This window comes from Paramacrobiotus metropolitanus, unplaced genomic scaffold, assembly GCF_019649055.1.
Source record: "Paramacrobiotus metropolitanus isolate TYO unplaced genomic scaffold, Prichtersi_v1.0 Parri_scaffold0000066, whole genome shotgun sequence".
NCBI classification, from domain to species: Eukaryota; Metazoa; Tardigrada; class Eutardigrada; order Parachela; family Macrobiotidae; genus Paramacrobiotus; species Paramacrobiotus metropolitanus.
Window position 1 is genome coordinate 437,615 of NW_026570286.1, and position 15,822 is coordinate 453,436.

The 15,822-nt window shown below is 41.1% G+C and overlaps 4 protein-coding genes across 4 annotated transcripts; 1 reads left to right on the forward strand and 3 right to left on the reverse strand.

The window, feature by feature from the left end:
* Positions 1-1,043: 1,043 nt before the first annotated feature.
* On the reverse strand, positions 1,044-3,980 carry LOC129594102 (2-(3-amino-3-carboxypropyl)histidine synthase subunit 2-like). The gene is made up of 6 exons (XM_055490672.1): positions 3,566-3,980; positions 3,185-3,300; positions 2,742-2,962; positions 1,844-2,488; positions 1,559-1,732; positions 1,044-1,407 (listed from the first exon to the last, which is right to left on the reverse strand). Exons 1-6 carry the CDS (start codon positions 3,716-3,718, stop codon positions 1,199-1,201), a joined length of 1,518 nt encoding a protein of 505 aa, XP_055346647.1. The 5' UTR covers positions 3,719-3,980; the 3' UTR covers positions 1,044-1,198.
* A 539-nt stretch (positions 3,981-4,519) lies between these two features.
* LOC129594123 (lipase maturation factor 2-like) lies at positions 4,520-9,329 on the reverse strand. Its single transcript, XM_055490699.1, has 15 exons — positions 8,866-9,329; positions 8,554-8,756; positions 8,192-8,220; positions 7,783-7,976; positions 7,426-7,604; positions 7,256-7,367; positions 7,041-7,184; positions 6,807-6,921; positions 6,657-6,744; positions 6,476-6,594; positions 6,256-6,411; positions 6,089-6,171; positions 5,897-6,011; positions 5,170-5,287; positions 4,520-5,096 (listed from the first exon to the last, which is right to left on the reverse strand). Exons 1-15 carry the CDS (start codon positions 9,020-9,022, stop codon positions 4,947-4,949), a joined length of 1,962 nt encoding a protein of 653 aa, XP_055346674.1. The 5' UTR covers positions 9,023-9,329; the 3' UTR covers positions 4,520-4,946.
* A 189-nt stretch (positions 9,330-9,518) lies between these two features.
* Positions 9,519-11,178, forward strand: LOC129594195 (transcription initiation factor TFIID subunit 11-like). The gene is made up of 2 exons (XM_055490802.1): positions 9,519-10,185; positions 10,546-11,178. The coding sequence occupies exons 1-2, from the start codon at positions 9,784-9,786 to the stop codon at positions 10,948-10,950; spliced, it is 807 nt and encodes a 268-aa protein (XP_055346777.1). The 5' UTR covers positions 9,519-9,783; the 3' UTR covers positions 10,951-11,178.
* A 405-nt stretch (positions 11,179-11,583) lies between these two features.
* Positions 11,584-14,919, reverse strand: LOC129594118 (isocitrate dehydrogenase [NADP] cytoplasmic-like). Its single transcript, XM_055490693.1, has 12 exons — positions 14,668-14,919; positions 14,555-14,594; positions 14,381-14,487; positions 14,270-14,319; positions 13,761-13,797; positions 13,485-13,645; positions 13,089-13,306; positions 12,964-13,032; positions 12,744-12,895; positions 12,381-12,521; positions 12,069-12,234; positions 11,584-11,900 (listed from the first exon to the last, which is right to left on the reverse strand). Exons 1-12 carry the CDS (start codon positions 14,792-14,794, stop codon positions 11,819-11,821), a joined length of 1,350 nt encoding a protein of 449 aa, XP_055346668.1. The 5' UTR covers positions 14,795-14,919; the 3' UTR covers positions 11,584-11,818.
* Positions 14,920-15,822: the final 903 nt, after the last annotated feature.

Below are 15,822 nucleotides of genomic sequence, written 5' to 3' on the forward strand. Positions count from 1 at the left end.
CCAAATGCAAAACGAAATTTTATCACAAAATCCATTTTTTCTTACATGGTCAGGGATGGCTACTAGAAATAACAAAATATAAGAAAACGTGAAAGTGCCTAATGTACAGAATTTTTTAAATATACTGATGTTTTTTAAAGTATGTATGAAACATCTCCACGATAGAAGCACGATTCCGTATAAAAACAAGTATCGAAGCACGCAAAACGTACCGGCATAACTCTTCTAGGCTCCTTGTAGCGGATGTTTATCGTCGAACCATCCGGCTGCACCAACAAGTTCGGATAAAGACGAGTGTACACTCCACGCTCCACTCTCGCTATAGAAGCCCGATTCGAGTTACAACGAACCGATGCTGGCATCCGCTGATTTGCGCAAATTCTATCCACTGCATCGCAGCAGTTTAACGGAAGGACAGATGCTGCGCGAAGAACATCCGCTGTTCTCCCAACAGATAATAGTGGAACGGAGCGCCTTGCCAAAAACATTGCACTCTGATGGCTCGGGACTTCGTCACTTACGGTCTGCCTCGCTGCAGCACAGGTGCAAGAATCAAGATCAAAGCAGATTTAGGTTGTGGCTTATGTAAGTTATGCAGCACTGGACAAAATAGAAGTATCCTGGCAAGTTGCTAACGATGCGCACAAAGTAATAGACATGAGAAACTGAAACTGCGAACATGAAAGTGCAAAATGCAAATCCAACTTTCGAAAAAAAAACTTGAAATAACATACAACTTGCTACACGATACAAATACTTAATACCGTAAAAAATGTTGCAAAAACTTTTTAACCATTGCTTCGCAGTTGAACAGGGAGTAACCGGAAACGCTACAATTCCACTTGAGACGTCGATTGCGCAACATGCAGTCCAAACTCCAAAGCACTTCTACGCACGTACTATTTCATGCTCCTATTTTTCGAAATTTTTTTCCCCATGGTCTTGACTGACTTGACTTGACATGTTCATACTATTGAAGCTTTAACATGATTGTTTTGTACAGAATATAATGGATGGTGGATAAAAAGAAAAAGCAACAGCAGCAACCATGAATTAATTCATTTTACACTTGTCTCCGTAATTTACCACTTTTATCCATGAGCAATCACCGGAAGCATAGGACATGTAGGCCCAATCATTACGTCCCGAAATCCCAAAACAGTTAAAACAGTTAAAAGCACCTCAATACAACCCCAAGTTATAAGGACACTTTCGAACAAGTACTGCCACCAGAACACGGACAGACGCACTCCTTCTCTTTTGAGTTATCTTTGCCATGGGATTTCTCTTCCGAATCCTTGGCATATGATTGCGCAATCCCGTGCGTACCCTCCACGATATCTCCAGCGGCATCCGCTCCGTACCGCGGTTCCAGGCCTTTCCAAGCTCGTTCATTCAGAAAATTATCTAACAACAACTTATTTTTTTAGCACAAACTGACCACAGAATACCAAAGAAATACAACACTATTCAAACCCAGAGGAAAACTATAAAAAAAAATTTAACCGAAAATTTAAACCTCTCTAGGAAGCAAAATTTTTGTGGGTAGTGCACTTACGAGCAGCCGGCAGAGTAGACAGGGTCATCGCGGAATCACGCAAAACCACCGCGTCCGAATTATCGCCGTTTTCCGTGGATTCGGTGTGCTGCACTCGCGCACTGCCGGTAATTAGCGATACATCTGGCTCCGAATTAAAACTACCGTCATTTAACTCGACATATGCTTTTCCACCTGCCAATGGCAAAGAACGGTCATTACTTAAAAGCCGCTCATTTTCACTTGCTATTTCAACTTCAAATACAAGTTACGGTATAACTTTACATCCAAATATCGATATCGTACCAGGCAAGAGATCACGAAAGTCAGCAATGAACCGCTCTTCAAACGGTCTCTGTCCGCATGCAATTTCCACTTCGTGTGGAGTAACGACAGGTTTTAGGAACTCTTTCGAATCGAAATACGATTCCGGACACGCAACATACACGAAAATATCAATTTCCATGAAATTCGCCAGCTTCGGGGGATTCGGTTTGCCCATAACGAAGGTGTAGTACTTCTTTCCGGCTGCTTTGATGATCGTCTTCAACCGCTCGATGATTTGCAGATAATCCTTGACACCCAGCGTCCCCACAAGGATGCCCACTATTTGCGCATCCTTGAATTTTTCGATAAGAAAATACCGGCGCATTACCCTTTTACTCAGGTTAGCAGGGTCCAGAATAAAAGATACTGCTTCGAAATCGTAAACATAAAATCGGTGTTGTCCCAGCTGTATCCTGAGATTGGTCATCAGCGAATTAGGCTGACCAAGGTATAAATATACAGGATCGTTAGATTCTGGGAGTTTTCTTCTGCTGTGCACCGGTAGCGTGGTCATGCTCCCATCGCAGGTAAAATCCTGATTATGTTTCCGTCTTATAACAGTCTGATTTTTTGGCACCATTAAGCTTGAAAATTTTAGCTTCGGCAACCTTTTCGCAAGCACATCTGCAACAAGTACAACGCAAGTAACATGCTGAATCTGGAAATAAAAGGATGCATCAAATAATTTAATAATCAGCAGCCTTATGCATTTCGCAATTTCCTATTAGCACTACTTAGTAGGTAGAAATTCATGGCGAAACTCGAAAGGCAACCGGTAGTTCGTATATTATCAGCCAAACAAGTTAGCTTGACCACAATCTGAGATGAACAATTATCTGCCATCACACATTTTGCTCATCGTTCGGATTTTCCTTACCGAGAGATGCAAAATACTGCGTGTCGTACAAAAGGACGACATCATGTTCTGAGTCTATAATGGCTTGTGCCGCGTGGCAGAAAGCCTCCGTATCGAAATTGGACGGTGAAGGAAATACCAGCGCCACCGGAAGACGCGAGGAAGGACTCAGACACGACGGACCGAAATGGATGACGCTATCGCAGTTGGCGTGTTCGGCGGCGATTTCGTCGACACAACAGCTAAGATAATGCACAACAAGTAGACAATCAGTACCACGAAGAAATAACGAAAACATGAAAACAAAGTCGGCTTAGAAACTAACGAGTGGGTGTCAAATTAAATATTATTACCATCACTACACTATTCACTATCAGCAAGTGTGTGCGTAATAAATACAGGCCAATGTCGGATTAGACAGATTAGATGCTCCGTTTAAACGCATATTAAATGCACAAACTTACCTGCAATATGTCGTATCCCCGAGTATAAAAAACCGCCGTCCACTGCAGAATAATTCTAACTTCTGGTAAACAGCTGCCGCATCATGCAGCAGGCGATCAGGAAACTGAAGAGCAATCTAAAAGAACCCCAGATACAAAAACTCAAATACATGCACGATGCAATCCATGCGAAACATCAAACTATAGAAACGTTCAGTGACTATAATTACCACATTCTTCTTCCACGCTTAAATGCAAACAAATTGAAACAATAACCATATATCTCACTATTCCGCCGTCCGCTACGCTGCACCGAAAGAAGTGATGTTCCAGGTGCGAGAAACCAACAACAAAGTACTCGGACTACACTGAAAGATGCGCGGTGTGTCTGACTCTATTTACTCGTTTGTAGTCGTGGGCCGCAATCCATTCCGAGCACTCAGGCAACAGGTAGGTTTCGTCCAAGTCTTCCGTGCGAGTACTCGCATCGTCCGCCGATACGTCTGGGATGCGAGATAAAATATCTTCTTCGTTGGAGCTAAGCGCAATCGACATTCTGACCAAAAGTTAAGGAAAGCAAGGATCTCAGACGCTATACGGCTATACCGAGCAGCGCGCACGCTTCACGAAGACAACCACAAATCAATCGTAGCACTGACGATGCTAAAACCAGTCTGGCAAATACCGTATGCATAAACTAAAATTTCATAACAAATACAGACTCCTTATTATTTTCATAAAATCTGAAAAAGTAAGAAAGTAGTGAATAGCAAAACCTACATAGCATTAGTAGAGTCAAAACTTGAAAACTGCTAACTTGCGCCGTAGTTTCGGACATCAGTCACGCTGTTATGCACAAGCAATACTCGTACAAGACCAGACACGAGTATAGACAAACGGAGTAGACAGTGTCTATACAACTTTGTCATTCGACTCATTCCGGACTGCAAAGTGCAAATGGCTTTTTGTAAACCAAGTTCTGTGGATTGCTTTATTCTTATTTTTGACAAGTAACAGGGCTCGAAGTTATTCTACGTCGTTGCAGTTTAATTTTAGCTTTCCCGTGGTTGAACTGTGTCTGAGGAGACCGGAAGTTTACGGTTTACTATATATATAGCACTTTGTCGTAGTTGTGGTTTTTTGCAGCGTTCATGTTTAAGACTCAATTTACTGATTGCATAATTTATAAATATAAATATGTCAGTTGTTCCAATCATACTTCCTGCGAATAAATGTTTAATTATGTTTTCGCACAGTCGCTACATCGGCACAGTTCCAGGCTCTATCCCATCGCCGTTCAAACACGAAACCCGGGTACACAAATAGGACAATAACTTGATCGCATTGGGAGCAGTCTCTGAGCTGTCTGTCCTTTTTTTGCAAATTTCGAACAGTGAAAACCAAACACCCACAGCAACCGAAGGCGATTTTTAAAAAAAAAACAACTAAAAGCGAAAACCAACCTAACATGCAAACCACCAGAATGGACTGAAACCCACACAGAAACTTTCACAAACTCAAAAACAACCTCACTGAAAAGTCTGAGAAAAGACATACCAAACCCAAACGAGCCGAGCTTGAATTTCTCGATGAACAAATGGGAGTACACATTTAAACATTAACCTGAGGTAGCATGTTGCATTTTGATCCCTCAACCAAGTGAAAGACAGAACAATGGAGCTGAATTCGACGGAATGCGAGGTCATCCAAGAGAGCTAACAGGTGAGTTACACTGTTACAGGCATGGTGAGTCACAGGAGAACACGGTAATTCCTTCTTCACTTCACAAACGCAGCGCCTTCAGGGTTCGATGGAAAGCGACATTGATCATAAATAGTGACCAGATAAACATCGGTGCCGAGAGAGTCGTTGTTGTGTCCCGAACCATTTTGACCCAAACGTGCAATTCCTTGAAATTGTCCTTTGGCTGCTTCTACAAACATCAACGAATAGTGAGGCAAACCAATATTAAAAGAATTGCAAAGTGTACGGCTATAGTAACGAACCGGTATTTTGGTAACGCCTTGCTGGGTCACTATTTCCATAAATCTCGCATCTTCAAGACTAACAGGCGACAACCATTCTCGGTCCAATTTGCGCTTCCACCAGTCCGATGTAGTATTGCTACAAAGACAGAAGTTTTGAAATATCATAACCATGCACGGAAAACTTTGCATCCGTAAAATGTGCAAATTTGTGACTGTCGCATTCAGCTGTAATTCTATTAATTTTATATCAAGTTTCGAAACCAAAAATCCGCAGTATACAGTTTATTAATTTTAACTAGATTAGCATTGAAATTCAACGAGGAAATGCGGCATCGATCTTGGGGACAGCGCCGATAGGGGCAAATTTAGATCAAATTTTTTCTGTGATTAGGCCGCCTCTGTCGATTGATGCTTAATGTGATCGTTTCTGAAGTTGTTGTGAAATTTTTCTGTGAACAGTTGTAATGCGTAACGAGTAACAATAAAATTAATTTCAAGCTACTGTGAACAAGCTGTATTAGCATACAAGGATCCAATTCCAGACCACTCAATTAATTAGCAGCAGTAGTATGTGGCTATGTGCACACCAGTAAAACAACTGCTTATTATGTGTCTTTCTGCTGATAAAAAGTTGAACATGAGTCAATTGAATATTGTTACAAGGTTGAAGGTACCAACATGTAATGCGTTCTAAGACTGCCCAATAAAAGACCTTCTAAGCGTTTTTAGGATAACGTCAACTTACCCAGTCTTAGCATCTTTATCATGGATGCTCGTAAACCAGTACTTGTACAACTGGCCGCGAATGTACTTGGGTGGCTTTTTGAAAAAGGGACTGGCTGGATCAATTAAACGAAGCACTGCAAGAAAACGAATATCTCCAGTCAATCTGTTGCCAGCTGACGATGACCACCGACAACCAAATCAAAATATGTACCTTCCGGTTCTGCCTGTAGCAGACGATAAGCGACATTGTACACCCATGGACTGCTGTTCTGATCGCTCAATGCCGCAAACCACCTGGACAACACAAATGCATCCTTACAATTCAAACGATAAAACAAGCAAACAACTGCAGTATTGGGATGACTGAATCCTACTAACATCTGCCAGTCCAGTCGAGGTTGATGCGGAATCAGGAATGGTGGAGGTCGATCTAATTTACCAGGCTTGTACCAGAATTCATAAGGTTTCCATCCCGCCTCCAAATCATCGCTGCCTTCCAAAATCAGTTCCGGTCGGCCTTCGGTACCCGTCATTCTAAAAAAGTAAACAGTTTAAGTAATGCACGGATGTTATTTAAATTATAATTCATCAAACTCACCTTCGGAAGAGGCCGTATCCACTAACGAGGTTGAACTTCTCCAGATTTTTATTCAACTGACGAATTCGCACTCCGGTATTCCCCAAACTAGTAGTTTTGCTCAACGTGTTGTACGGTATCTGATGATGAAGAAATCAGCTGTCAGTGAAGCCTTGCAGCTCAACCAGGGATCTCAACTTACCAGGCTCAAACCAAACAAGCCCAGCGCCATAAGGACGTAAAAGCCCAAAAATATCCCACGATACATTTTGGTGAATGAGGATTCATTCCTAGACAAAATTTTATACGAGTTATGTTTTGGGAGCGACTAAACTAGCAAAACCTGACATACGCATCATGCTGTCGAAAGTAATAGATCAAAGTCCAAGCGAGGGAGATCAGGCCCAGCATTACGGATGCCGGCCACGCGTATTCCATAACAGCATGCACTTCCTTCTCACCAAAACCTAAATAATCCAGACCAAAATGTATTTATTTAATTACGACGAATATACCGTGCGATGACACCGTTCAATATCTGTACATCTGCAGAGTCTGTATAGCAGTAGTTTGACAGTAGTTGTACCTGGTTTAAAAGTGAGCACGTTTTTCTCGTCATATCTAATGTTGTAGAGCACACCGATTCCAGCCAACACTCCTCCGATGATGAGCAGGTTGAAGAGAAATGCCACAGCTTTCTTGAGTTTCGAAATAATCTGCACTTTTCCATCTACAGGATTAATTCACTCAAAACGGCCCACAGTTTATTCATTACCGTGGAACAGGAAAAAAATTACATACGTGTTTTGAATCCAAGATCTTCATCATCAAGAAGGGAAAGGCTCAGCACAATAGTCAGCAAATTAAACCAATTATAATTTCCCGTGGCAATAATTCCCAGTTGCAAAATAATCTGAAAAACGGACCAGCTAAACCGAGATCAACTTGAACGAGCATACAGTTTGCTTTACCTGATTGTACCAAGCGAACTTTCTCAATCCTTTTGTGGGGGCGAAAAAGAAAAACGGCAGAACGACTTCACAAAACAATGCATGCAAGAGCGTCAGCTGGTCAAACCATCCGGGCAGTTGATGGATGTACCATGAAAGAAAAGTGGGAATGCACTGCGATTCGTAATGGTGGAACAAGGCTGAAAAATGCACGAGCTGAAATTTTTAATTAAAACGTGGCTTCACGCTTAAAACACTTAACTAAATACTACGTTTATTACGCTTAAACGTTGAATTCACGCTTAAAACGCTTTCATTGGTACATAATATAATGTCTGTAAAGATTTATATCGCATTGTATGCATTACGGACACCAACCTGTAAGTTTCCACCATGTTGGACACCCGCCTGTCAGCTTGAGAATGCCAGAGGAAAACATAAGGCGGAAGAGCAACCACTTCACTGGCCACATGCAGAGTCCAGCCAATTTAGCATGGATCCGGTGGGGCATGAAAAGGGGGATTGGAGCGAAAACAAATGCAAGAAATCCAGCCTCCATAAGCAAGGCGTCCCTAAAGGGTGCGTTCAAAACCAGAAACGTCCATTCATATCACCTCGAAACTGCTTATCCTCAATCTAAGCTGATTGACCACGTTTTTGTCATTCCACATAAACATATGTAGCAAAACCGCTGTTCAAAATTACTTTAAATCCAACCCACACAATTACGATACCACAAGCGATACGTAATGAAGCTATTAACTAGCTCTTTCCTGTCAAAACTTACCATTGGAACCACAAGAAAACATTCCCAACCTATCGAATAACAAAAGAAGCCACAAGATAAGTTTACGGTAAGTTTTAGTCTCATATACATATACATATAACCTGCAGTGTTTTTAAGCATATAGACCTAAGCATATTCTTAAGCATAAGAATAAGTACAAAATCTAAAAACAAAAATTCACAGATGTTAAGCATGCACAGCATAAAGAAATGCACACAAAAATACATACACAATTTAAATGCGGGGATAAACTTTACCACGTATTACGTATTTCAATATTATTAATTTCAGGATTCTAAAATGTACAGTATCAAAAACATCAAATCTACTCGAGTAGAGAATCTAAACTTTGCAGAAATTACCGAATAAAAGGACAGGTACAGCAGCCATAATGCCCCAAACACCAGCATATTGCGGGCAAAGCGAGTGATGATAGCGAAGGAAGCCAGACCGATGCCAAGAAGAGCCAACACATCCATGCTCGTCTGCACATCGATCCCCAAACTCTGCGTAACCCACAGCAAAGTTGGCTTGGCATTCCAGTGTTTAAGCAGATCATCCCAGTCTGCAACAGTATTCAAATGATGTAACGCCAAGGTTTTCAATAAATGGAAAAACCACACGGTAATTTCACTTGATCGACAGTTTCTGATGCTGAATGCAGGTACATTTACCAAGCTTTGGGCTCTTGGTGAGTTCGCGCGACGCTACCGGCAGAATTCCTTTGTCGCCGTACAGTCCGGGGAGTTGATGGTATAACGATGCAAAAGCAAAGAGGTAGATCACGGCCATAGACCATAAGAATAAATTATGCACGTGAAGGTGCGCCATGGTGTCGGTCTGAGCAAATCTGGTGCTATCAAAAGAAGCTAAGAGTATTCAAGTATGTAATAGCAGAGGCTGCGAAGCCTCGCTCTCGATCTATAGTTAGATGCTACGCACGAATGGGAAAAAACGAAAACTGCAAACGAGTCCTTCAAAAACTGAAATATGACAACCAGCGACGGCAGATTCATATGTAATTGTTAGCTAATTGTAAGTTGACTCTGGAGCAAGCCACTTGCTGCAAGTGACAAAAAAAGAATGCAGAATTTTTCGGGACTGGAGGAGAGCTCCGAGCCTGCGGTCACCTTGAACTTGAAAAACTGCGTAGGTTGGAAATAGTGGATGGGTGACGATTCGAGCTACCTTGTAGCAGAAGCCGAAAGGTACTGCAAGCCGATGTATCACGCCCCTCAACTGAAGCGCTCGTGCCACCACCCAACGGTTTGGGGAGTGGCAAATCAAAATTTTTGAAGAATCACAAAACAGGAAATCTCATTGCGCACGCAAATCGGTAATCAGAAAAGAGAAAAGACAAGTGTTTATAACTTTACACTCGTCTTACAGTATGTTTTGAACTGCTTTCGAAGTTGCATATTTTGTTTAGGTTTTTAGTTTCAGTTTGGCATAATAGATGGTGGATCCATTACAAATACGATTCGTATTGCGTGCGGATCTGTGATTTTAAATATTTGTTGATCGAGCTGTCGAGCAGAAACATTTACAGATATACAACTTCTTGTCGGGAATCACCAAACACGCTCTTCAAAATGGACAGCGATGGCATGGAAGCGTTGCTGGATTTTCCGGAGTTTATCGACGTCCCGTCTGCTTCTGCCTCGGAGGAGCCAGTGATTGAGAGAGAACCTGAAAGTGTCGCCCCATCTGAAAATACGACATCATCTGCAATCGAATCTGCATCTACGGAAGCAGCTGTGAATGTTGCTGCAGAAGTACCGCAGTCCGATGAAAGTAATAAATCGATACCTGCTATTGAACATCCGAACGAAGCACCCATCGGACAGCCTCCGCGTAAGAAACGGAAACATCATCCCGCTGCTTCGAGCGAAGCTGGACCTTCAACTTCTAAGCCTTCTACAAGCGGGCATCCTTTGGGAGAACCAGCGGACATTCATAATGATGATTCTGGACCGGGATCTCCATCAGAACAGGTAAATTGATTCATTCATCAATTTTTATTTAACGCTTCCAGTTTGCAGTCTATGATAGTAAGCCTAAGTATTGTATGTGTACAGTGATTGTATTTTAAATTGATCTTTTTTACGATGAATTCGTTAACGTTTTCCGCTTTATTTAATATTTCGGTTGTCATATTATGCAATTATTAATATTTTATGTACGAGTCACGAATGCATCAATATTTTATTATTTTGAAATGAAATCCTTAGTCGATCTTTTTGGATTAGCGGGCGGAGATACGAAACTTGTTAAGTTACATTTATATACAGGTTCACCGTTCACGTAGAAAATTACAATAAGGGATAACCTCAAAGTCTGTTAATATTTTGAAGGATTTTGAATCGGATTTTTTGGATCTGATGCCATTCAAAGAAGAGGATCCCGAGGACGTCGCGGAGCGTCAGAAACTGCAGTTGTTGATTTCTCATCTTTCCGAGGAGCAGCTGAACCGGTATGAAGTATACAGAAGAGCTTCTTTTCCCAAAGCTTCGGTGCGTCGCATTATGCAGACCGTCAGCGGTTGCACTGTATCGCAGAATGCCGTCATTGCTATGGCTGGCATTGCTAAAATGCAAGTCGGAGAAATTGTGGAGCATGCGTTGGACGTTAAGGAGCAATGGGCTGACGTCGGCCCGGTTCAGCCCAAGCATATCCGAGAAGCACTGCGACAGCTGCGAAATCGACCAGCCACGACATCCAGCAAATTCCGCAAAAAGCAGTCAAACAGTAATTTGTAATCTGCTTGCACAGCATAACAGTGCCGTACATGGTACTGCAGATGGTTGTTGTGTTAGGATTTACAGTTTACTCGAATCGTTTCGAAGCTTATGCGTTATTTTCCTGTGTGTCTGTTTTGTTGGCTTATTTGCCGTTGATCTCATTTTACGGGAAACTTCTTTTTTGTTTTATACTGTAAGGAAACTTGTAGCATCACTTGATTATGACTTGAATAAATACTTACGCACGTATTACTTTTTTGTCAGCTTATGGCATCGAAGATACCGCTACTTACTTTGCTGAGTTTGCTGGTAGTGACTTAAGGGTATAAATTGTAAGCCACAAGTTAAGTACACTTTATTAAGGTGCTTACTTACCTACGAGCGCAGATATAACTGGCCACAAGATTGTGACAAGAACAAAATTAATAATGATTTCAAGTAAGTATACCACGTAACCACGATACGGTTTCATACTTCGTTAAAACACTTATCTACTTACGATTAGTAAATACCCGTCTCAAATCGCAAAGGTTTAACGGGAAAAGTGATTTGCATTTGGTAGCCACTAGCCAGGCACTGTTAATTACAAAATTTACAGCTTTCTGTAGCTGTTCCGGCAAACAATCAAAGCCTACCGAATTTTCAATTCAATCGTGTTTCACAGATTTACTGCACTTGTCATGCATAAGCAATAGTCATTAAATCAGAAACCGTAACCATCACAAATCTCATTAAAATTAACTGAAAATGGAGAAAAAAGTCCACAAACAAGAAAAAACAATCAAAACATTCACATAAACAATCTTTTTAAAACTCTGACAGCTGACTAACAAGACCCACAAAAGAAAATTTTATAGTTTTCTGTCCAGTGACGATGTGATCCACTTCACTTGCCCAACTTTTTCTTCAACTCGCTGCCAATTTTTTCGATAAATTCGACGGTTTCCATGTAATCGCTGCGATTTACCCTACGAAGCGAAATATTCATTAAGCACCTACCGCTGCTACCAGTATACCAATAAATGAGCATAAACTCAGTAAATGGAATAAAACTAACAATATTCGTACAACCATATTTAATTTTCGTGTGGTATAAGAAGGCAAATAATTATTGGTAACCAAACGCGTCAACATACTTGCTCAGGCTGCCTTTAATGCAAAGAGCCAAATCCTTCGTCATGAATCCAGCTTCGATCGTATCAATGCAAGCGGCTTCCAAAGCGTGGGCAAATTTAATCAACTCCTCGTTGCCGTCGAGTTTACCACGGTGTTCAAGACCACGAGTCCAAGCAAAAATAGAAGCTGGAAAAATGTCAGTGTTACTGTTGACTATACACTGTTGCGATGTTCTCATGTTCGTAATAAATTCCCGCTGTCGTTCATGATGCCCAAAGAACAAACACAGATATACAGAAAATAAGCAGACAATGGAAGTAAAAAAACCGTACCGATGGGGTTGGTCGAGGTTTCTTTGCCTTGTTGCCAGAATCGGAAATGTCTGGTAACTGTACCATGGGCAGCCTCGGCCTCAACAGTTTTACCATCAGGGCAAATCAGTACACTGGTCATCATGCCCAGTGAGCCGTAGCCTACAAAAGTTTACAAAGATTACGCGAAATCCGAAATATCGAAAAACCCATACATCATGTGCACCCATGTAGTCAAGTTTACTTTTATTGAGAAAGTACGTAGCTAATAGTAAGCGAATCAGAGGGATAATTGCTACTGAGTAAGTAATACCGGTAATTTTGACAGAACCATCATACACAAAATTTTCTTTCATCCGAAACGTCTATCCCAAACAGACATACCTTGGGCTACGGAATCGGACTGCACATCACCGTCATAATTCTTGCAAGCCCACACAAATCCGCCTTCGCTCTTCATGGCTTGGGCAACCATGTCGTCAATCAAGCGATGTTCGTAATAAATTCCCGCTGCCTCAAATTGCTTTTTATATTCCCTACAGGCAAACGCAAATTACTGCACAAACCAAAACCCAGGAAATACGGTGATTTTAAGCATACTTACTTTTCATAAAGAGCTTGGAAAATATCTTTAAATCGTCCGTCATACCGCTTCAAAATGGTGTTCTTCGTGCTACAAAATTATTTCTTAATTTACAAAATCCCAGACAATAACGAAAGATTCCAAACCTCATAAAAAGCGGTAGTTTGCGATCCAGTGCAAATTTAAACGAACTATGCGCAAAATCTGTAATGGATTCATCGGTGTTGTACATGGACAATGCCACACCCGGGGCTTTGAAATCGAAAACAGTTTCCTCGATTTGTTTATGATTAGTGCCGGGCGCGGGAACCCACGTGATCTTCAGGGTGCCAGCTCCGGGAACAACGAAGTCTTTGGCTTTGTACTACGTATATCAAAAAAAGCACACATGGTCAAAATTTAGAATTGCTTTTACAGCAAAGTTCCTGCTATGCGCAGTCAAGCCGTATGCAACGGTATCTTTCGCAAGATTTTGGTAACTCGCATTCATTTCAACGAAAGTCGATAAATAGATGGTGTATATAACGATTACAAGCACTTACTTGATCGCCATGTGCATGACGACCGATAATGATGGGCTTAACCCAACCGGTTACAAGACGCGGGATGTTCTTGCAGATGATGGCTTCACGGAATACCGTGCCACCGAGAATGTTGCGGATTGTGCCGTTGGGCGATGGCCACATCTTCTTCAGCTTGAATTCTGGAACAACAATGCAACTTTAAAACTCGAGAAAAAAACACCAGAATAACTTCACTGCTACACAGGATGCGTATAAATCAACCAATTCATCCGATTTAAATGCTTAAATGATTACCTTCGACTCGCTGTTCGTCCGGAGTGATCGTAGCACACTGAAATGGTACAAATTAAATCAAATCTAAATAAAAGCGTATTTATGCAGATTAGTTTTTACAGAAATCCAAGTACCAATTATTTTGGCAATCCACAAACAAAAAATGTCAAGACTGCTTTGCAAATTTACAGCGCTTAAAATCCAGATGAAAATAAAATATTCACAAAATGTATTAACATCTGACATCCGCCACAATAATGCAAAAAAGGAGAAGGCAAAATTATTAATGTAAGTATTTTCTTATCCTATCAAAAGTTTGTAACATAAACTATTCACAATTTCAGACTGTAGCTCGAAAAGGAAGCGTTTTACCACCAAGTGCACCAACTTTATGTTTCCACTGAGTATGTACCATATAATTTTGTGACATATAGATATTACGATACGATACTAATAAGTGCAAGTTGTGCAAGTAATCATTACTAAGTTTAATGCACACGAAAAAATTCAAAAAACTAAGCATAACGCACCTTGATGCCAACGTTGTACTTTTTGATGGCTTCCGCACAGTCAACCGTCACTGCCACAAATAATCTTCCATAAAGAAATTGTCATTATTCACTGCATATCCACCAAAGCACCTTTGTCATTCGTAGCATCGCGGTGTTCTATTCCCAGATCAAAGGAATGCAACTCCATCTCCACATACGGGAAGATCAAGATATCCTTGATCTTCTCCCAGATGATCCTGCATGCATTGTCCATCGTATACAAACTTTTTTAGTTTACTTTAACGGAGTTGCGAATATAATTACCTCGTCATTTCATCACCCTGGGCTTCAACCACAGGTCCAGCTGAAAAACCACAAAGAGCTTTAAATAACTGCGAACCTGGGTTCGCGGGCCGTCTTGCTCATCTGCCACATACCTTTGATTTTCTGCGCCATTACGAAGGAGGATGTGGAGAAATGGAGACGGGAATGTTGTTGAAACGAATGTCGGTGAAGAGCTGCTAGGAGACCCAGTGCACGAGCTGACAGCGAATACGTCGACATACTGATTTGTGGAATTGTGTGCGTAGATACATGCAGTGCGATTTCACCGCTGCTGCTGCACCCGCTGGCAACGATCGCACAATTGATCGGCCCAGCTGCACCAGCGACCCTGGTCGTTATCGCACGTTAAGTAACTGGTATATTGCTGCTATTGAATTGCGGCAACTTTCGTACAGAAACCGTAATAAGCAAAATTTAAAATGCACTCATTGCACTGCAACAAATATCATAACGCGGATAAATGAAAGATACGCATACGACTGCTAAAAGAATATCACAGAGCAAGCCTGCAGCTGTAGACATGAGGATAAATATAACTGTCAGCTGTTCTGTACTTTCGTAGCATTTTAACATTCGGCGTTTGCTACAGCTGACTGCCTGATGTGTTGTCGTGCCGGTATATTCGTGCTACGAGTATTATTAATGTTTGTATATTTTTATTTTGTAACGGTAAGGTTAACTATCAAGTATAGTTTTGTGAAGCTCTGACCGTATCTCAAAAGAAAAACCTTTTAATTTTAAAATCGAACCAACGCAATGATAAATAAAACTAACATTTAGGTATTATAAGTTTTTTAGAATTTTAACGATTTCTACGGCAAATAAGTCACTTGTATGGTTTTTCAGAAGGCAGTCAAACAGATTCAAGTTCAAAGGATAACGATTCCTAGTAATACAAGCACTCATGGAAGTATACATATTTTCTAACAATTATTTTTAAAAATAAGAAATTCTGTGCGTGTAGACGCCGATATTTAGTGATGCCACTATGCATGGTCATTGGTAAGTAATGGTAACATATGGCCGAAGTCTTGGAAAGGCATAAGCGAAGTCTTGGAAAAACATAAGCATTAGCAGCATTAGCAGTGCACATCGGCGCTCTTCATAATAATTATTATTTATCTTGCGAACTTGCAATTTGATAATTTAATTGCGACATTTTCTCTCTTATGCAATTAAAAGAGTTTTCATGCGAGCAATTTGTGGGAAATGGTCAATCCGGTAACGACAACAGTAGCATTTCCAGT

What these genes read in the sequence shown, in the direction of transcription:
- LOC129594123 (XM_055490699.1), bottom strand. Translation starts at nt 9,022, where the DNA reads ATGGCGCACCTTCACGTGCATAATTTATTCTTATGGTCTATGGCCGTG. An exon ending in GCTTGTTTGGTTTGAGCCTG is followed by an intron (nt 6,595 to 6,656) that starts GTAAGTTGAGAT and finishes CTTCATCATCAG; the next exon opens with ATACCGTACAACACGTTGAG. An exon ending in AAGGCGTTACCAAAATACCG is followed by an intron (nt 5,097 to 5,169) that starts GTTCGTTACTAT and finishes TGATGTTTGTAG; the next exon opens with AAGCAGCCAAAGGACAATTT.
- LOC129594118 (XM_055490693.1), bottom strand. Translation starts at nt 14,794, where the DNA reads ATGTCGACGTATTCGCTGTCAGCTCGTGCACTGGGTCTCCTAGCAGCT. An exon ending in CGATGCTACGAATGACAAAG is followed by an intron (nt 14,320 to 14,380) that starts GTGCTTTGGTGG and finishes TATTTGTGGCAG; the next exon opens with TGACGGTTGACTGTGCGGAA. An exon ending in AGTACAACGTTGGCATCAAG is followed by an intron (nt 13,798 to 14,269) that starts GTGCGTTATGCT and finishes GTACCATTTCAG; the next exon opens with TGTGCTACGATCACTCCGGA.
- LOC129594102 (XM_055490672.1), bottom strand. Translation starts at nt 3,718, where the DNA reads ATGTCGATTGCGCTTAGCTCCAACGAAGAAGATATTTTATCTCGCATC. An exon ending in CGGCCCACGACTACAAACGA is followed by an intron (nt 3,301 to 3,565) that starts GTAAATAGAGTC and finishes GGGTTCTTTTAG; the next exon opens with ATTGCTCTTCAGTTTCCTGA. An exon ending in GTCTACTCTGCCGGCTGCTC is followed by an intron (nt 1,408 to 1,558) that starts GTAAGTGCACTA and finishes AGTTGTTGTTAG; the next exon opens with ATAATTTTCTGAATGAACGA.
- LOC129594195 (XM_055490802.1), top strand. Translation starts at nt 9,784, where the DNA reads ATGGACAGCGATGGCATGGAAGCGTTGCTGGATTTTCCGGAGTTTATC. An exon ending in CGGGATCTCCATCAGAACAG is followed by an intron (nt 10,186 to 10,545) that starts GTAAATTGATTC and finishes AATATTTTGAAG; the next exon opens with GATTTTGAATCGGATTTTTT.